Below are 21,325 nucleotides of genomic sequence, written 5' to 3'. Positions count from 1 at the left end.
TAATACGGAGTTCTGGCATGTAAGAGCCATAAAGATCACAGTTTTGGCACGTAAGAGCCGAGAATTGTTTACCGAATTGCTTGCTGTGTGTGTCATGCGGGATAGTGTGTTTGTAAGTGTTAATTAGCCTCGTCGCGATGCTTCAATCCTGCGATGTCAGTGGGGGTGGACTCAATACTAAGAGATGTGGTACATGCATCTTGACAACTAGGCTTATACAGGGTGTCCCAACTATCATGCACCGAGATTTAAAGATACGAAAATGCCACGCAGTTTTACAGAACCAAGGTAATCTTGTTTGCAGTCGCTTGGCGATACTCAGATTATTATATTTTTTTTGCATTCCGCCTAATTACATAGTTCGTTTTAATTAATCAACTTCTCAAATGTTATAATTAGATTAAAAGTGTCAATCAGAAATTCTAAAGCTGGTGCAGCGCAACAAGGGAATGAAGAAACAAGCCGAGCCGGCCAGAAGAAGGAACAGAGGGACGACAGTGCTCCGTTTCTTCTGGCCCGGCTCGGCTTGTTTGTTCCTTTCCTTGTTGCGTCGTACCAGTTTTAGGTTGCATTACCGTCTCGCCCGTTCGTCAACACTAGTGAACGTCAATCGGAAAGTTGTAGAGGAACATAAACAAAGCTCCCCATACAGCTTTCTGTTGCTCATTATACGTGCTACATAAAAGTGTTTTTTTTTTTCCGAGCGTGAAAGAAACCTGCGAAAACACGCAAGCGCTTCGAGCGGCCGGTCGCGTGGCAATTATGTGTTTTCGCGGGGCTTCTTTCACGCTCGAGAAAACACTTTTATGTAGCACGTATAATGAGCAACAGAAAGCTGTATCGAGAGCTTTGTTTATGTTCCTCTACAATTCTTTCATTGACGCTTTCTCATCTAATCATGGTATTTGAAAAGTTTATGAATTAATTGAGACTAATTTTGTAATTACGCGGAATGCAAAAAAAATTAATTTTGGTATCTCCAAGCGACGGAAAACATTACCTTGGCTCTGTCCAGCTACGTCCCCTAGCACCCGGAGACATTCAGCCGATGCAGGTCGCGTCTGTCACGTGGCCGGGTCACGTGGTCGGGTCACGTGGCGGAGTGACTGCGGATCGCGTCGCTCTTACCCCGGATGTGTAGCGCGCTCTTCCTTGCATCGTGCTACAAATGTTTTAAATAATAATAATAATAATAATAATAATAATAATAATAATAATAATAATAATAATAATAATATGCCCCTCTGCCGAATTCTAGTACGTTTCAAAGAAGCTAACGCTGTATTTCACAGTAAGCGTCGACGCCTTCTAGCGGAATTTTAAAGCTTTGCTATGATCGTTTATTGCCGCGAACTGGATCAGCAGGAGTCATTGAGAATTCATTAAAAAAAAAATCTCTTTTTGAACTGGTGGTTGATAACTCCTCCTTCGAAAGCATGCCTTTGTTTCCGCGATCACTAGCGTGCGCTCTGAAAACTGAAAATCGCCGAGGGAGAGGAAAGCTAATTCTGCCGCGCCGTGTGGTACGACGTGTTCATATTACGCGTTCCGTCACGGCCTTATACATAAAAAAAGACAGTCAAGAAAGCGCTATTTAATATTTCGCACTTTTTTGAAAAGTTTCTGCGAAGGAAGGAATGTTTTTCTTCCCCCTCGACAAGCCGGTCACCATTATAGTCATTCAACTGGCCTGACCAGATTTTTCTCCCGTTCCTCCACTAATTGAAAACTCGTCCGGTTAGCGTGGATGATGGTCGGTTAATCGTATAACAGCGATTACATTTTTTTGTTTTTGTTGTTCTACGCGTAACCAAAACAAGCTTTGCGAAATTCGCGAGCCGGAACTTGATTCATGGAAGGGAAGCTGTTATTTAATACGCTGCACGTTGTCCGGAAGCAGCGGGTTAGTTTTATCTTTTCATACGTCCTGGTGTTTTTCACTTCATTCTAATGCTTTGACGTTATAAACTGGACGGTGTGCGTGTCACTGTTTGTATGAATGATCGATTGTTATCACGATGTCGCGGATTTAGAAGGGAAAAAAAAAATTACCCGACGGCCGGCACGTGCTGCCGATATTAGTTTCTTAGCCTTTTTTAGTTTCTTACTTCCTTATCATCTTAATTAAAGGAACAGACCTGACGAGATTGCTAACTATTGACGCCGCATATACTTTCTTTCATTTTTTCCTTGTTTTGATATTTGGTTTTTCGCTGTTTTCTTTCTGCCTTTCTTTGTTCCAGGACGATATTACCAATAATTTGGGCTATAGGGCGCCTCGGTATTACAGACCTGGCAAATACATGGTAACGCCCTTCTATTTTTTGTTTTGTTTTGTAGTTGTAGTTCGTAGCTGTAGAAACGTTAGCGTAGAAACGTTAGCGAGGTGTGGGTGAGGGAGAATCGAAGGATGCGATGGAGATATAGTTAAAGAAAACTGGCTGTGTATAGCCAGCCGCGGATATGCTTGGAAGCATGTCTTCACAAGCATTGTCTGTAGCAAGATATATGTGCCTTCGTCGCTGTCACACCGCTTCTACATTCGGAAAAAATCCAAGAAATCTCCGAGGAACCTTCAAAAAAAAAAGGGGGGGGGGGAAGAGAAAGATCAGAGCTGAGAAAAAAAGAAAACAAAAGAAAACGTGTTACCAAGTTCCAAAGAGCCATCGAAATCGTTGCATCTAATCGAGCTTCGGGTTTGTTTCCGGTCGTGGTTTATGTGCGGCATTAGTGTATCTTATGCAGCTGATCCCTCAGTGTTGAATTTTAACAAGAGAAATACAAAATGAATTCAACTTAAAGTACTGTCGGTTGTTCATTCTGAGTTGCTCTTGATATTATGGTTCCGCAACAGTTAGCTCTGCTGCATACATCGGCATTCGCCTTCATCTAAGGACGCAGTGAATATATTTCAAATACCCGAGTTTTAAAATAGGTACTCTTTCAAAGGGAGTGTTTCAGTGACCTCGGAATGTTTTCGCCGCTGGGTCAGCGTTACGCTAATAGGCCTCAATTGAGGAACCGTATTCTCGATGTCCTAGCCTGACTCATTCGGACAAGGCAGAGTGTTCGCCGGATGATGGAGTGGTCAACTAGGTGGTCAACAGTGGGCAATGAACGAAAGCCTCAACCTGGTGCTAACGTTAAAGTTCGGCGTACTTCGTCAAAGTTCGTCATAGCTCGGATTCTTTAACGTGTACGGACTAATATTCGCCAGGGCTATAGGTAGTCCTCATTAACATGACTCTGCATGTGGAAGACTCAGGGCAGGGCTTGGTACTAGCCCTCACATTCAGGCTTCGTCATACAGAGAACTTGTCGAAGACTTGTTACGGCTAGGTAGCCCTTACAGACCGTGTGTACTTAGATCTAGGTGCACGTTTAAGAGCTCTTGGTGGTTCAAATTATTCCGGAGTCCTCACTCCACCCTCACCTCCCCCTCCCACCGCGGCGTGCCTCATAATCAAATCATGGTTTTAGACACGTAAAACCCCATTATTTAGTTTTAAGAAATTTTCACCGAACTTGCCCGACTTTACAGCGGACTTGTTGAAGACTTGTTGGGGCTACCTATACTACACACGGCTCCTTAAAGCCCTAACTAAAAATATATATAAATAACGACAAATTCCGAGGTATTACGTTCCAAAACCACGATCCGATTGTGAGGCACGCCGTATAGTGGGGGACTCCGGAATAGGTTTGACCCACCTGGGATTCTCTAACGTGCACCTAAATCTACATACTCGAGTGTTTGTCCTTTTTTTTTCTTTGCAATTGGTCCGAGGAGTAGCTATGCAGAGGACGAGTCTTAATGAAAACTTAATCCTGGCGGCCATTGCTACCTAACGCCTTTCAGGGAAAAAAAAGAAAAAAAAACCTCTGCGCCTTGGGTGAAGAAAAACTCTTGCTCACTGATTCGGATTATTAAACGTTTTTTCTCTCTCCCTTTCTCTTCGTCGAAACGTTATGTTCAAGCTGAGGCCTTTCCTCGTTCGTCCACAGTTGATCGCTTCTAGTTTTCGTTAACGCCGCTCACTATAGATGACACAGTCGGCTATATATATATATATCTCGACACCTCGAGGTGGTGTGATAACCGGTGGTGGGGATGGGGTTCTTGCGTCGGGAAACGCATCTGTTGCAGCCTTCAAGTTGCGTCAACGACCCCGAAGACGAGTGCGGCGGCGTGGTGGACCCTTACGGCGTCTACGGTGTCCGCCTGGGTCCCTTCATGGAGAGCGCGGGATCTCCGCAACGGTGAGTTCCGCGCGCCCTTTGTTCTTGTTCTACCGTGAACTACATAGCCTATAGCGCCGTACCGAGGCATTCATTTTTTGAGCGCCCTGTGTAATCATCGTGCATTATAGATGGCGTTACTTGGGTAAAAGAACGAGGAAAGAACAGCGCCAACTGGGACAATCACGAGCGGGAGAACGACAAAGGACAGGCGCTTGTCCTGTGTCGTTCTTCCGCTCGTGATTGTCTTAGTTGGCGTTGTTCTTTCCTAATTCAAGTATGAACCATCTGATCGAACCATATATATATGAACCATCTGATATGAACCATCTGATGTATACTGATCGATAAAACAGCGGCGGGAGCACCATCGATATTAAATTTTTTTAAAGATATTTTTCGTGACACAGTGAGTAAGTAATCTTTAGAGAAACGAACAGTCTGAAAAGCAATAGAAAAACAAACCTCACGCATGAACCCCCATAAACAAGGTCTAGAAAGAAAATTTGAAGACACCGCCAATTCTGGCAGGACGTGAACCAGGTTAACCTGCGAGAAGGCTCGTAATGCCGGATGAGAGCTATGCCGAAAAAGAAAGAAAGAGAAAGTGTGAGACTCTCTGTCGAATATATGAATGCACCAAACCTAACCCTCCAGCACTCACCAGTCGAAAAAAAAATGTTGCGTCTCATAGGTTCAAAATTAGAAGACGATGAAAATGTTGAGAAAATCCTGTAAAAACGTTGAATGTAAAGCATTGCGCAGTGAGGAACCTGAAAGACATAGAAAACATGTTGCAAAAACATGTTGCCGGCTTCTGCTCTGCCACTTATTGGAAGACGGTGCGGAACAAAGGTATTTGTGTAACGCTCGAGGGCTGGAATGCGCTCTCTCCAGTAGCGTGCGTTTGACTTGCAGGCATGCAGTGGAACTCCTAGATAATTAGGTGACACACAAGGCCATTCAATGCCAGCATAATGGTATGATCTAATGGCCAGAGATCCAAACCATGGCACTGAGTTCTTAGAGCTATTCATTTGCGCGCGGGAGACAGTACCATAGTCTTCTATGATAAAAATAATTTTATCGGTGCTGGGCTTGTCGTTGCAGAAGAATGCGATATCATCAGCGTAGGCTAACAGCTTTATCTCATTACCAAGAATATTAAAACCACGAACGTTGCTGCAATTCAAAATGCTCAAACAGAGCGTTTCTATGTGAAGGGCGAAGAGGAGTGGGGGACATAGGACATCATTCTTTCAGGGAAGAACGGATGTGGACGGATTTGAAAGGCATTGACAACGAAGCGAGTTGTACAATGACTATAACAAAGTCGAACGGCATTAATGACTGTGGAGCCAACATTGGCGTGTGATAAGAGAGAAAATAGAAAGGAATGCCGGACCCGATCAAATGCTTTTGCGAGGCCAATCTGAATCATAGCAAGTTGCTCATAAGAAGTGGAACAGTACCCAAGAATCGTACGAGCGACGTATAGGTTAGTTTGTATCAATGGCCTTTGATACCACATGTTTGATGAGGACCAATAAGGATTGAAATCGCTACCTGCAAGCGATTTGGCAAAAGTTTCGCAAAAATTTTGTAGGCAACGTCTGACAGTGTAATCTGTCTATAAACCTCAATAGAACGTAATTTTTCTCTGTCGGTACATTTAGGTATTAACACTGCGTGGCCTTTTGTGAAAGACCGTGGTAAATCCTCTAATTCAAAACTCATCAAAAATATCTTCAGTAGAACAGGCGTAAAGATGGATTTAAAGGTTGTATAAAATTAACAGGAAATGCCTTCAGGACCGGGAGTTTTTGACAGGATTAACGTGATCAATGGCAACCTCTACCTCCTGTTCAGTAATCGGACCACTGATTGAACAGTCTTCGTCATTTAGAGGAGTTATTATAGAGGCGAAGTACTGTTGAAGCTTGGTATCCTGGTCCCCATGGAAACATCACTGTAGAGCACCGAGTAGAAGTAGTATTGGAATGGTGACGCAATATCACTCGGTGTCAATTACTAATGCGCCGTTCCAATACATTTCAAATAACTTTCGCAGAAGCGTGGCGGTGTTCATCGATCAAATGTTTGACGGGTCGCCTTCTCAGAAGGCAAGGCACGGTTTTGACCGAACACGTGACCGAACACGGGCGCCTTTATAGCGCCCTGCGTCAAACTTTTGCGAGTCGCGTTTCATGTTTGCAATGTCATCAGCGTACCTTCCAGGAGCTTCACTTTCGAGCTCGTGCATAAAGGCTAAAAAGACTTTTCAGCAATTTCTTCTTTTCATGTTTTTCGTAAAAATGACCCAAGAAGACCAAGTTCGATGCAAGCGGGCTAAATAGCCACGCTCGCAGACGGCGAAATGTATCTGAACCATATGAGTGTGTCTTAGTGGCGGTACAAAACAAATGTAAAGGAGGACTGCAGTTTCTACGAAGGCGTTGTTGTATGATTTGGTGATGGTGGAATAAAAATAAGCCATCTCTAGGACCACATGTAGAGCCAACTTGTAGCATTGTAGGAATCGGGAAAATTCTTATTTTGCGAAAATGTAATGCCACACGCCACATCCTCGATGCGTTTCGCTCGTCGCGGGAGTTGCTTTCCGTTGGGGCGTTCCTTCACAGACCGAAATGCCACCAATCTTTGAGGGCTCATGCGCGTCACGTCGCGCAGCACACTGCAGACAGATAAGCAGTCACTGAGTTGGTAAGCAGTGATGAGGGATTATATGGGTTTCATCTCGGTTAAGAATGGTCCCACGCGGAATGATAAAGTGCTAAAGAGCGATAAGGGCTTATATTAGCCGGAGCAATTCTGATGCAATTAATAAGCACTGATAAGGGTTTATAAGGGTCGGATCAAGTCCCATAAGAGTTGATAAGGGTCGGATCATGTCATATAAGGTTGATAAGGACGGATAAGGGTTGATGAAGATCGGATCGATTGCGATAAGGATTGACACGACCGATAAGGGTTGATAAGGCTCAGATCGATTCCGATAAGGTTGGTAACAGCCAATAAGGATTGCTAAGGGTTTATAATAGTCAGATCAAGTTTCGTAACATTGATAATGACACCGGGCTGCTTTGAGATGAGCAAGTGGCACAATGCTTACCCATACTTAGACAACTTCCCAGAGGTGTTTCTGCGTAAATGTTTCTTCTTGGACTTTTGATATTGCACTAACTGGAGACTGTTGAATTCATTGAAGCATATTTGCGTTCAACATTTCGTCGGAAACCGTTATACAGCTATAGCCGCCAGTATGACACTTGTTATCCTCATTGATGTCGATCTGCATTGAAATGTTCCTTCATAAGTTTACTGCGCATCGACATCGATGACAATAACCGAGAATTTCGATTCTGATCGACTTCGTCGAGGAATCCAAACAGTTTATCGTACAAGGGCGCCCAGCTATCGCTGTTGTCGCGCCCCGGCGACAGCGATGTATAAGTGGACCCGCTGTCGCGAACTCGCCTTCTTGGCTATTTAAGGTCGCAGCCGAGCAGAGTGGCAGATCAGCGTGCCGTCGGCGAGAGAAAAGGAAAAAAGCAAAAAGAAAGAAAAAACAAACCCTGTGCTACGAAGAGGGTATCGAGGCGCTGAAGCGCTTGCTTCGGTCTCTGCCCATTGGCCTCGTGATGGGGCTATTTGGTCTCCCGGGCAACCGCTGTTGCTCGGCGTCGCTTGTTCCGCCGATCCCATTGCCGAACCAAGCAGGGAGGGCCGAAGTCGAGCCGTGCTATATTAGGCCTAGCTGCCGACTCTGTACCGCGCTTATCGTTTTCCCTTTTTTTTTTCTTTTTGCCTCTTCGTCTCACGTGGCCGCTACGTCTCGTTGGCTCTCATTGAGACGTATACTCCCCGCTTATAAAGGCGCTCCCAGGAAGAGGCACTAATGGAGTGGGCCCGAATTAATGAATCACGTCGAGCCTACGCGCGTGCGGACCCCCCCCCCCTTCCCCCTCTCCCTTTCTCCTCCTCGTGTAGCACAGTCCCGTCTCCGTCTGGCCGCGCCAGTTAGTCTCCCCGTACTTGTACGTATACCGCGTCTCCTCCTACGTCTCAGCGCTCTTGTTCGAGTTTCGCCCTCATCGGCCTGTTAATTACCGCGCTGCCTGCTGCTTCTGCTGGATTCGTCGTCCGTTTGACCCCTGGCATCAGCAGCGGCGGGCGGCCGGGCGGCAGCAGCGTCGCTTTGTTTACTCGGCGTTTGCGATTAGGCACGAACGTGATCCGCTGGATGCTCCCGATCGGCACGCTTGAACGCTGCCTGGGGACCTCTCGGGCTGCGTGTGCGAAGCGGCTATGTGGGGGATGAGAATCCCTTCCTCACCACTACTCTCTCTCTCTCTCTCTCTCTCTATCTATCTTTCTATCTATCATTCTGTATTTCTCTTGGAAGGAGGCCGCGCTGTACCCTCGTGGCGTGCGCACACGCAAGCATTTCTATCCGCCTCCTTCCTTCGTTTATCGCCCTGCAGGAAAGGACGCGTATGGTTGTCTTGTTTGCTGTGTCTGGCCGCTTGCGTTATGACAAGACGGGAGAGTTCTGCTCGACGGTGTTAATTAGCGGCGCGCTTTCGCTTGTTCGAACTTTTTTTGCGAGACGACTCGCTGTTTAACGAGCGCGGTGAGAAACTACGGCGAAAGCGTATGTCGGATCTCTGCTTTCTGTGAGGAAAGAAGCGGCGGATTGCTAAAGGAAGCCGCAAATGCAAAGGCAGATGTTCGACTAACGATGGGACGTGTAGAATCGGGCGGTGAGCCCACCGACGTCAACTTCTGCAATCAATCAATCAATCAATCAATCAATCAATCAATCAATCAATCAATCAATCAATCAATCAATCAATCAATCAATCGGTACCGGCGTACTTGCGTACTGGCGCACATAAAAAATCATACGCTTTTATGTCTATCTATCTATCTATCTATCTATCTATCTATCTATCTATCTATCTATCTATCTATCTATCTATCTATCTAAATAAAATTAATCATCATCATCAGCCTGGCTACGCCCACTGCAGGGCAAAGGCCTCTCCCATGCTTCTCCCCCTATCCCGGTCATGTGCTAGTTGTGGCCATGTGGTCCCTGCAAACTTCTTAATTTCATCCGTCCACCTAACTTTCTGCCGCCCCTGCTACGCTTCCCTTCTCTTGGAATCCAATCCGTAACCCTTAATGACCATCGGTTATCTTCCCTCCTTCAAAAGTAGAGTGTTAATATAGATTCACACATTACTAGTGCAAGAGATGTTGCTTGCGCAACAGTTCTTTCTTTCTTTCTTTCTTTCTTTCTTGTTTTTTTAGCATGCAGCTTTAGCCCTGGCAGCACCAACCACCACTTGTTACAGATCAGAATTCACTGACTTTACTCACATAGTAACGTCAGATCGCAGGCAGGCAACTTCGAGATCTAGGCCCCTTTGCAGGCTATCTCATTAGGAACTGAATACAGAAGTCTGTAGATTTTGTTCCGACGTGCTTTTCCTTGTTCCTTTTTTTTTTTTCGTCGCGAAACTCCGTCGGTGAGCGCGAGCCCGCCGCGTAAGGTTGCGAAATTTTCAAGCTCTTCAGCATGTATGCAGAGAGCCCCCGCTCAGGCTTTAATTTGCTTAGCTTCGCGCATAGGCTGTCGACACGGGCGCAGTCTGACGGCGGGCGCGTTCGTGCGGCGAACGCTGGCTGGCTGGCCTCTTCGAAATTAAAGCGTTGGGAAAGCCGACATCTGTCGCATTTTGATGGCGCCTGCCGGCACCGGGGCAAAGTGGCCTCGGAGACTGGTGGCAGCAGAATCAGCAGCAGACGAAGATTTAAGGAGAGAGAGAGAGTGGGGCCGAGCCGTCTGGAGGTAGTTCGCAGGGTTGTGCAAGCTGGCGGCGAGATCAACTGCGTCCTGTGGCGTTTCGTTTTGTTGTTGAGTTAACCGTCGTGGTGCCTACAGAGTGCCTGTGTGCCTTGGCTCCGGTGTTTGCAACGGGAAAGGGGGAAAGGTGCTTGGTGAGATAGGGCATGGAACGTCAGGTGCACTGCCGTGTTCGAGGGAGGGAGAGAGGGTGAATTTATTCGAAGCAGGAAGGTCGGCCATACGGCCAGCTTGTTCTTATAGCCCTCTACTTTGAAAGGATTGTACGTAACGCTCAGCCGTTCGTCGTAAGGGTTGCGTGGGCGGATCGCGACACATCGTGCTGTTTCTGTAGGAGGAGCGGGAGTTGCCGCGCAAGCTGTCGCCTGGACTCACTTATTGCCCCCGATTGCGCAGTCATTGGGATCTCTCTCTCTCTCTCTCTCTCTCTCTCTCTCTCTCTCTCTTCGAGAGCGTGCGGCCCGTGGGGAAAAGGTTAAAGGTTCAAGAGGGAAGGCGCGTGGAATTTGTGCGCGGCGTGGTGGAAACGTTGGAACTCCGTGGCGAAATGAGGGCGCATGCGTGTTCAGACTCTGAACCACGAACTGAGCATAAAAAGGTATAGAGGCGCGCCTCGCCTTGCTGATGAGTGGCTACCCCGCCGACTGAAATTCTGCGCTCTTTCTTTTCTTCTGTTTAAATAATCGACTGCCGTGCGTACGTTCGGAACTTGCAGCTTTTGTGTGACTGTTCAGGTGGCGAAATACTCCAGAACTTGAAACAGTGACACGACTGACCAGTGTGAGCTTGAGCTTGTCCTGTTTCTTCAACTGGTCGTGGTCCGGCTACCTATATGGCGACTGTAGGAGGCTTAAAGCGGATGGACTCGTCATTCGACGAAGCGACTTGGGCCAGTTGTAAAGTGCGCCGGCGGTGACATGTAGCAGTAGTTCGTGTGGTTTTACGTTCCAAAGGCCCAATCTCGGTTTCTGGTCTCGCTGTAAACCTTTAGATGGCGCAACAAGAACACCTGATGCTCAGATATTGCGTCCGTCGCAGCAATGCCATCGCGTGATGGAGCTCATTTTAGGATGTACAGTCAAACACAAAAGTTTACGGATCACGGGATCTCAGAAAAAGTTCAGTTTCTAGCAGCCTGTAACAGCAGCCAGTAAAACCGAACATAACAATGTTGTTCACATGTACTGGTAGTGGCTGTAAATGCGAATAATATAGGCTGTGTTATGAGGATGCACAGATATTCACCTTTTCCTCAAGATCTCTTGTTCCGTAAAATTTTGCTGTTGACTGTACTTAATGCTAACGATGGTGGTGCCTGCTATCATGCTCTGATGCCCTCGTTTGTAACGCTGGGCTTTGAAATTGACCAAGGTAATCCCACCAACAAATTAATTGCTGGCAGAAAACGACGCACTCGGAAGGGGTTTTGTCAACTCAGAATCGGTGTAACCATTTCGTGGAAAAGAGCAGTCACTAACCGCGTCATAGCGAGGAGTATCCAAAACTTGAGAATTGGGCTGGTGCACGTTTCGTACTCAACCGCATGCCGTCCCCTGTCATTTATCATGGGCAGCGATTCGACGGAATGGCCTAAATGAGCTAAGATAGAATGCGCGGTTAAACGCGTATACGGCCGACGTGAAAAGTGCACGGACCACTGTATCCGAGCAAACAGTGAATGTTTCCGGCCCCGTCGCACGCCGCCTGGTATCAGAATTCCAGGCATACATGCTAGTAGGTGCGCGAATGATAGTGCTGGACGGTTTTGCTGGCTGCGGTTACAAATCTGCTGCGGAAGTTCAGCCTTTTCTCAATTCCCGTGGCCCGCAAACTTTTGACTTGCGAGAGTTCTCGTGCGTGTCTTCATTCGAGGGTTCTGGCAGTCATCGGCACTGGGATTATAACCGAATGTACGTTGTTGTTGCTGCTGCTGTTGTTTCTTTCCCCACACCTGTCGGTGGCAGAGCCTTGAGCGCATTGGATGGCCGAAGCTCGGGCGGCCAGCTCATCAAGGCTTGCGCTGTGTTGTGCGGCGCTGTATCAGACTGGGGACCGGTGGGGCCGGTGGCGAAACTCGGAATGCCAAATGACCCGAACCGAGAAGCGGCGGAGGACGGACCACGCATGGAGGAAAAGGAGGAGGAGGAGGAAGAACGGCAAGAGCCGGAGAACGACGTTAGAGAAGGGCCCTTGGCCGAAAATGAAAGAAAAAGAGAGGCCTCGCAAGACGGGGCGCTCCAAGAAAGAATGGCGCCTCGTGTGGAAAGCCATTACCGTCAAGCGAGAGGCGCGCGTGTGTGTGTTCTTGCCCCTCTCTCTCCTTTTGCTCGCCGCCGCCGCCGCCGTCGTCGTCGTCCCGCGTTAAAGCATGATGAGGTAGGAGAAGAAGGAAGGAACACGGGCACCGGCAGCAGTAGCGAGGCAGCGGCAGTGCGGTGAATGTTCGGAGCACGTCTCGGCAAGGTACCGCCGCGCTGCTGTTGCTGCTTGCTCTAACGCGGCGTTCAGCGGTCTATGAAGACACGAGTAGTAGAAGACACACACCAGAAACATTTATCTATTTTATTTTTGCTCTCTCTCTCTCTCTCACTCAGTATCTCTCATAACTTTGAAAGTCAGTGGGGGCGTGTGTACAGAAAATTAAAAAAAGAAAAAAAAACAAAATCTGGAAGATGTGAAAAACTTCCGCTATGGCGCAGTTCTCGGGTGCCTTTCTTAGCTTTGGTAGAGGTTCGGTCACTGACTGAAGGGTCGCTCGCCGTTGCATCGACTTTGAACACTATGCTACCATAAGCTAGAGCTGTTGCTCTAGCTTATGATAGCAAACTTTCATAGCAAAACAACTAGTTTGCTATGAAATGTGCTAATCCAAGTGCATCTCGTGGCAGCGTCTATTTATTATTATTATTATTATTATTATTATTATTATTATTATTATTATTATTATTATTATTATTATTATTATTATTATTATTATTATTATTATTATTATTATTTATGTTTTCACGTTACTCTCCATCACCGTCAACCATTCTGATTAGAACACTCCGTCTATCAGTTCCTTTACATGGTACGTTGTTTCATGGTGTATTGAAACCTGGCGATCGATGGGATGGTGGAGGCATACGGTGTAAGTTAGAGGAAATAATACGCTGCTGCTCCAGTGCGGGTTTCGGCGGTCCAAGAACACACGAAAAAGACAACCGGGAGCTTTTGCTTTATCTCTATTTATTTCTCTTTTATTTTATTTTTTTTAGCCTTAAATGTCAATGGAGCCATGTTCATGGCTAAATTAAACAAAACTGATATTAGACGATGTAAGTGACTGTGGTGGTCCAGTTGTCAGGTTTATTTTTGTTTATGTTATCTTACGTGGAGCTGCGGTCACTGACTGGCTGGTCAGTCGTTTGAGTACGCGAATTCAATAAACCACCGTCACCACCGACTAGTCTTATAGGAGCACTCTACGCTCGGTCCTTCCCGCGCGACTTCGTGTCCTGGCTTGTTGAAAGCTAGCGATGGGCTGCTGCGGAACGTTCAGTGGCACACATCTGACAAGCTAGAGCTGGCGGGGTATGCTGTAAGTGTTCGACTAGCGGACATGTCCATTTCTTCTGCTGCTGAACTGCTGATTGGCTGGGGGCGCCTGTCTCCTTCCGACGCATGCAATCAGACGTCAGCAGCGGACGAAATGAACACTTAAAGAATACGTCTCCCACCCCGTGACATCTAGGTGAAGAGAGAGAGAGGGAGAAAGGAGACCTGCTTGAACGATTTGCTTTTAGCCTTCTTATCCACGCTGGGGATATGGTTTGTGGGAGCGGCGGCAGACAGGGTAATAATGCCGGCACTTTCTATCCTAATTGAAATTGCGCCATGAGACACCAGTATAACATCGCATGACGACGACGACGACGACGACGACGACGACGACGATGATGATGATGATGATGATGATGATGATGATGGTGGTGGTGGTGGTGGTGGTGGTGGTGGTGGTGGTGGTGGTGGTGGTGGTGGTGGTGGTGGTTGCACACTACTGTTTCTGTTCAAGGTTCACTTTGTCCGCTCCGCAGGACATCCACTTTAGCGGTGGAGCTACGGGACTACTGGAGTAGAGTCAGGGGACTCTAGTGACCGGCGGTAGCTTGCTTGATTTGCGCAGCTGTCGCCACAGGCGTTAACTGAGCGAGAAAGCAGTTGCTGCAGGTCGTCAGTTGTGTGCGACAACTATCGTCTCGACTACGGAGTCCGACGTGGACCGCGGACGTCTGGACGCACTGTTGTTGTACTTTTCAATCGGTGGAGGTGCTGTTGCTCGAAGCAGTGCCGGCCGTTCCGTCGACTGGGAGAACGCTGCTGTCTTTTTTTCTCGCTTATTAGAAAGCAGTGTGGCCTTCCAGCATTTAGGTTCGCGTGTACAAAAAACTAAGATTGTTTCTCTTTCTGTTAACGACAACAACTATAATAATAATAATAATAGGACAGAAATAAATGAAACATGTCGATGTGTTTCAACTGATGCATAAAACCACTTGGTTTTATGCTGCGAAGTACTGTCAAGTTTGCACTTTGATGTCTTGCACTGACTGGAATCGCAGACTGGAACTAATTACCGCCAACGTCTCTAATAAATATTGATAGCGGTGGAAGTGTGGATTCCCTATATGTGGCCTTTGTATTTATTATATATCCTTTATAATCTCGTCTTCCGCAGCATGGCCTTAGTCGCTTTTGTGCCATTAAACTCGAATTAACTAACTTTGTAATCTCGTTTTGCCGCGTGTGCTTAAGATAAACGCCTTTGCATATTATTTCCCTTACCTGCCGCGGTTGCTTAGCAGATGAGATGTTGCGCTGCTGCTGGAGGTCGAGAGTTCGATCCCGGCCATGGCAGTTCGCATTTCCATAAGTACCAAATGTGAAAACGCTCGTGTACTTAGATTTAGGTGCACGTTAAAGAACCCCGGGCTGTCAGAATTGATCCGGAGTCCCCCGCCTCTACGGCGTGCCTCATGATCGTGTCGTGATTTTGTCGCTAAAAGACGTCCGGGAACTTAATATAAGTCAATTTTATTTTTCCAGGTGCCTAAGTCCTCGGTCCAAGTATTTCTACGAGCCCTGTCCCTTCTCTGCGTCCGGTGAGTCCATAAAACCATTTCTATTTTATGCACCTTCTCCCACGTTTACGGCTTGTGTAGAACGGTTATTAGCGATACATACGTTACGAAATCAGGCGAAAAAGAAATGCAGCAGGTATACGCAGACTCGCACTGCAGAAAGCCGTCGTTAAGCCACAACCCCCCGGGTCCAAATCTCGGACACCGACCTGCAGTGAAGATTTAAGTCTACGTCGATGAGGCGTGACTTGCCGCTTCTGTCCTCTCTCAGCACCCCTAGCATATCTACAGCACCTCTTGTCGAGTTGTCCCGGGACGTACTCACGCATCCTCTCAAGAGCCACGCTGCACCCAAGCCGCCCGTCTGACCTGGTCTGACCTGTGGATCTATGGGCCGCAATATCGATACCTGATGGGCTTCAATCAACATCACGTGATCGTTACGCATACATGTGTACATAAAATGGGGCACGTTTTATGCCGCAGAGCGAAAAGCAAAGAAAAAAGAAGGAAAAATTGACTGCGAGAACAATGTTGGGCCCGATATCAACTGCCCCCTGACTCATCGTCTTTCCTGCCAGCCTCACGCCGCGCTGTGCACGCGGCTTTCCCGCACATCACCTTTTTTTTTTTTCCTCATGGCGCCGCGGTGGGTGCCGCCATCCAGTGGTCGCTTGTGGAAACGCACCTTGCTGGTTGTGCAGTGATGCCCGCTTTCAAGGCGCATTGTGTGATTTTCCTCTTCGTGCCTTCGCTCGCTCGCTCGTGTTTTTTTTTTTTTTTTTTTTTTTTTTAGCCCGCACTGTTGACTCGGTTCTCGTGCGCGCGCTTTAACAACGAATTAAACGGCTCGTGGTTAAGCGAGACCTTTTTACGAGGCCGTTTTTTTAAGCGCTTCCTCTATCTCGGTGGATCGCAATCGATATGCCTTGGTTTATACACCGTCGTCTGGCGATAATTTGATTTGTTAGGCCGTCTAATTTAAGCAATCGTAAAAAAAGAGAGAAATTATGATTTTTCGGTGATGCTTTATTGCGAATTAAAAGCGCCCGATCCGAATGGGCCTCCCGGTTTCCCTCGGGTTAAGCGAAAACTTTTGTTTTGCAATGTACTATAATAATGCGGCTGACTCTCTTTCTTCCTTCCTTCATTCCTTCATTCATTCATTCATTAGTTCATTCCGTTTTGTTTTCTTCCTTTATTACTTTTTTTTATTCCTTTTCGGTTCTATGCATCATTCCTTCTCTTCCATTCTGATTCTATTCGTCATTCGTTCTTTCGCGTCTTTTATTTCTTCGTTCATTCCCCTCTTCGTTCCTTCCTCCCTCTCTTCCTTTCTTATTTCATTCATTCCTCCTCTCCATCCTTCTTTCTTGCATTTGTTCATTAGTTCTTCCCCGTTTTTTCTTTCTTCGTCCATTCCTCTGTTCCTGACGCTTTCTTTTTCATTAATTCCTTCCCATCCGCTTGTTCCTTCCTTCCTCTCTCACTTTTTTCATTCAATGCTTCTTTTCCTTTCTTCCTTCGTTATTCATTCCTGCTTCTCTTTCTTTCTACTTTCTGCTTTTTTTCCTGTCTATTTATTCCTCTCTCCTCTCGTTCGATCCATATGTTTCCGTTTCGTTCTTCATTCTTCTTTTTTTCTTTTCTTTCTCTTTTATTTTTCTTTGTAGACGAGCCGCAGATGTCAACAGTTTGGAGGCGAATTCGAGCGGCAACGTTGTTCTAAGCGTCGGATAAGAGCAGCGCGTGCCTTGTCCTCCACGGTATTTACCGAAGTTATAGAAATGCAACGCGCCCGCGCTCTTGGCTCGAGCTCGTTTGATCGTCCTTTTCCCATTGCAGCAGCGAGCGGCATTGCTTAACTTGGTTACACCGACGCGAAAGTCTCAAGTGGCGCGGCGGTAAACGAATTATCTTCGGCGCTCCCCGAGATCGGCGCCTCGCGGTCAAAAGTGATTTCCTGTTCAACTTGTGCCGCCCGCGTGCTTCTGTTGGCGGACGTGTTGACCCAGTGCCCCTCGACCCAGCTATTCATTTCCTGTTTCTCCGAGAGACGCTAAACGGAAACACTAGGTCGTTTTAGCCTTTTGTTGTACTATAATCCAAGCACCGTTTGCGTTTATTTGGCAGAAAAAGATGCACTTTCGAGCAAAAAAAGAAAGGGGGGGGGGGAAGGCAAAGTTTTTTTTTATGTCGCGTCTAAACGTTCGTGCATCATGCACCACTCACTGATCCACTGCAAAGAAAGGTTACCAAAGTTACTGGGGCTGCATCACTGTTTTGAACGTTTTCTTTTTTTTGGAACTCTGCATTTTTTCTGTGTCGCAAATACATCCATTACCACAGAAGAACTTCTACATAATTTTTCGGAAATTTCGCCCCTATAAGTCGCATCGGCAGCTCTTACGTCTTGTCTGACGTCACAGAGTGCGCCTTGTCTTCACGTAACTGAACCCTTTTCGTGAGGTTACCATTTGGCGACGTTTTCGAGGGTGATAAATTTGTTTTCTTTGGAACAAGGTGTCTTCCTTCATCCATAAAGGGTCGTGTAGCACCAAGCGGACGCTGTAAAGAGAGAGAGAGAGAATGAAGAGGAAAGGCAGGGAGGTTAACCAGATATGAGTCTCCGGTTTGCTACCCTACACTGGGGCTTGCATATATTTTGGTATTTCAGAACTCTTATTTATTTATTTATTTGCTTACTCACTCACTCACTCACTCACTCACTCACTCACTCACTCACTCACTCACTCACTCGCTCTATCTGTGTCTGTACGTGTGTGTGTTCATTTATGAGCGGGACGTAGAGAAGAACGCGGAGCGAACAGCTGATGCCCCTGTACACAACGACGCGAAGCCACCACGTGCAGCCGTAGATGTCAATGGACACTGCCTGAAGTTGAATCAGTCCTGGAGTGAGTGGAATTCCAGGGCCGACCCGCGACGAATTACAGTGCCTGTTGTTAATTTATGGCACTAATCACCATAAAACTGTGTTGCGGTGTTCTAGAATTCGTCTTCACTCTTTACGACGTATTTCCGCGTGAATTCGGTTCTGAAGTTATCTCTTGTACGGCTGTCATTCTTCTTTTTCTCTTTATTCTTTTTTGCGTGCTTAAAATAGGTTTGCAGCACGATTTTTCCGTGAACGTTGCGGATATCTGCAGCGTAAATAAAAAAAAACTCTAACTATGTTCAGGAGTACGGGCACTGAAACGGGCGCGGCTTATGCAACACGCGATTTGCCAGTGATTTGGACGTTTCCTATTCTAAAATAAACTTCCCGAACCGCCTTACTTACCCCTTCCGCGACAAATTGTCGATGCGATCTGCTGCAGTGAGACTCCAGGAAGGGCGATGACTACCGCATTCGATACGCGCATGCACGCGCGCATCCTCCGTTTGTCCTACATATAATACGATCTCTCGTATTCATACAAAATGTGTCCGCGAGCTCGCCCACGGCCCTTTCCCGCTTCCTTCGATATCTGCTCTATCTATCTCTCTCTCTCTCACTCTCGCTCGCTCGTCTCGTCTCGTCTTCCGCGGAACGAGACGTTCCGTCGTTTTTTAATAGCCAGAATAGTGCCAGGTGTAACGTGTAATATAAGCGCATCCTAAAGCACCACAACCGAGTCGACATTTGGGTGGATCCGCGTTGCTCCGATTGACCCCTATCGATCGCATCATTCGCGGAAGCTACTTAGCTCGCGGCTGCTATCGGCCGTTTTCTCTCTCTCGCTCTCTCTCTCTGCTCGCACGATTTATTTTTTCTCCCGGCTTGATTATAGACCAGCGGGAAGGCCAGCACCGCCGCGCCTGACTCTGATGACCGCGATTGTTTTCTTCTTTTTTTTTTCTCAGAGAGCGTCTTGGTTTCCTTGGGAAAACCGCACTCCTTCGCCTTGAAAGAAGTAGAAACTCAAAAGTAAACAACGTAAACAACGAGTGAATGCGGGCAAACATACAGAGGAGCCCAGCCGAAAGCTGCGTTTCAGAGAGTGGCTGTGGGCAACGCCGGCGAAAGGCGGAAATCGACCCTATCTCGCTGCTTTGTATGGATCGTGTAACGCCATGACACGTCCTGCATACGATTGAGATTAGCCCCGTATATAGTGTAGAAGTGGCCCTTGGCCGTCCGCGTTTAACGGACGCCTGCCAAGCTTGGTTTATACGTGCTGGATTTCCGCTGTGCCGTAGAGTTATACGCCCAGCAGCCCAGCAGCGGGAGACGTGAACGGGGTGTTGCTGCAAGCTTGGTTGGGCGGCCATCTTAGAAGCGGGTACGCCGCGCTCGTACGCGCATGCGCACTTTCGCCGCGATCGCACGCTCTGTGTGCTTTCACTTGGGCCACACGAGGGCGAATGCAGCTACCGGACGTTTGTGGATTCCGCGTGCTTCCGGGAATCGTGATAGCGCTACGCCGTGGCTACACATGTAACCTGTATGTGCGAGTGGCTTGTTTGGCTCGTTATAAAGCGATGTTCGAATCGAGGCTGATGGCGGTGTAGTTAACGGCTGATGTTGACGTTACATTTTTGAAGCGCACCATTACCCCCTCTCCCCATCCTCGTGTCTGTGTGCCTAGCGATAGAGTGTATACGAAGTTGCGTGACTTGGTTTGCGGACGGCTACTAGAAAAGAAGCGTATACAATAACGAAAATAGTAACCGGCACTTCGCTGCTCTTGCACTGAGCAGGTAGCAATTAACTTGCGCCACATTAAATTATAAGAAAAGAACTGCGCGCAAGTTTTGGGTATTCATGTGTTCAGATTTATTACCGGTTTACTGGAAAGTAGCGAAACGGGCGTGAGTTAGAAACTCCGCGTTTCTTCTTTTCTTTTTTTTCGGGCTCGTTTTTTCATTTTGCTTCGTTTCCTCTCCAATTTTTCCGCGTGGTATTCCGAGTGCTTTAAAACCGGGCCCCTTCCCTAACGATCTCGCAAGGCGGTTCTCGCTTTCGAGTCGCGTAACTGTAACGGCTTAACTACCGTAACGAACCCGAGTTTTCCCCGCCGCTTTGGGACCACCGACCGTGTAGAGAGGCTCATTTACCAGCCGTCGGGGAGAGATTTCGGTTAAGTTTCGTTTGCGAGGCGTCGCTGATGCGTCACTGCATGGCGTCGTCTCTATACGCGCCGTCGCAGTGCGAAGCGCGCCGGGTGGCCACCCACACGAGCGTGCGATGCCGACTTCTGTTTCCCTCTTTCCGTCTTTCTTTCTTCCTTCCTTTCTTTCTTTCTTTCTTTCTTTTCTACGAAGTTTTAGTCCTGAAAGTGGGCCAGTCGCCGCCCGGCTCCCGCCTCTCGACCTCTGCGCGCGACGTTCACCGACACTGCAGTGTCTGTCTTCCATGCATGAGTGAGGTTTTAGTATGTACGAGTATATGCACCGCATTCATCATTGTGAAGTTAAGCTTAGTCAATAGGGGCCGCATCTCTACGCCGCGAACGTTGGAACGACGACGCACCTTTGCTTGCTTTAAGGGCAATTCATTCATTCATTCATTCATTCATTCATTCATTCATTCATTCATTCATTCATTCATTTATTCATTCATTCATTCATGCGGCAGCGTGTTGCTTGAGAAATAGTAAACGTGGACAAGCTTATCTCAAAAATGGCACAGAAGTCGCGTAGCTTGAAGCAAGTTTATGCGAGTACGTTGCCATGTTCTAGATTCGTTCGTTCGTTCGTTCCTTCGTTCGTCCGTCCGTCCGTCCGTCCGTCCGTCCGTCCGTCCGTTCGTTCGTTCGTTCGTTCGTTCGTTCGTTCGTTCGTTCGTTCGTTCGTTCGTTCGTTCGTTCGTTCGACCGTTCGTCTGTTCGTTCGTTCGTTCGTTCGGCGACACTTAACGTGAAATAGGTGTACGTGACTACATTACCATGTTGTAGACAAAAGAAAAGCAGCGTAGTTTTCTTTATAGCACAGCAAGGGCAATCGCGTCTAAATTTGTTAGTTCGCAACTTTATAGCAGCAAGCAAGCACCGTGCAAATGCTAGTGTGAACAGCCGCTTAGGCAAGTCGTATCGAAACAACTGTCCTTGCGCAGAGGAGCCGACGAAAA

At 47.3% G+C, this 21,325-nt stretch overlaps 1 protein-coding gene across 3 annotated transcripts in view; it reads left to right on the top strand.

The window, feature by feature from the left end:
* LOC142585302 (SAM and SH3 domain-containing protein 1-like) overlaps nt 1-21,325 on the top strand; it is a 302,724-nt gene that overhangs the window by 114,625 nt on the left and 166,774 nt on the right. For 2 of the 3 annotated variants that reach the window (XM_075695954.1, XM_075695952.1), the window contains exons 3-5: nt 2,244-2,306; nt 4,148-4,260; nt 15,218-15,273. In XM_075695954.1, coding sequence (XP_075552069.1) covers nt 2,244-2,306; nt 4,148-4,260; nt 15,218-15,273 — 232 coding nt within the window. The remainder of the gene's footprint in view (nt 1-2,243; nt 2,307-4,147; nt 4,261-15,217; nt 15,274-21,325) is intronic. The other variant, XM_075695955.1, reaches the window with a different exon arrangement.

This window comes from Dermacentor variabilis, chromosome 6 (assembly GCF_050947875.1).
Source record: "Dermacentor variabilis isolate Ectoservices chromosome 6, ASM5094787v1, whole genome shotgun sequence".
Classification (NCBI taxonomy): domain Eukaryota; kingdom Metazoa; phylum Arthropoda; class Arachnida; order Ixodida; family Ixodidae; genus Dermacentor; species Dermacentor variabilis.
This window is presented reverse-complemented; position numbering and strand designations above follow the sequence as displayed.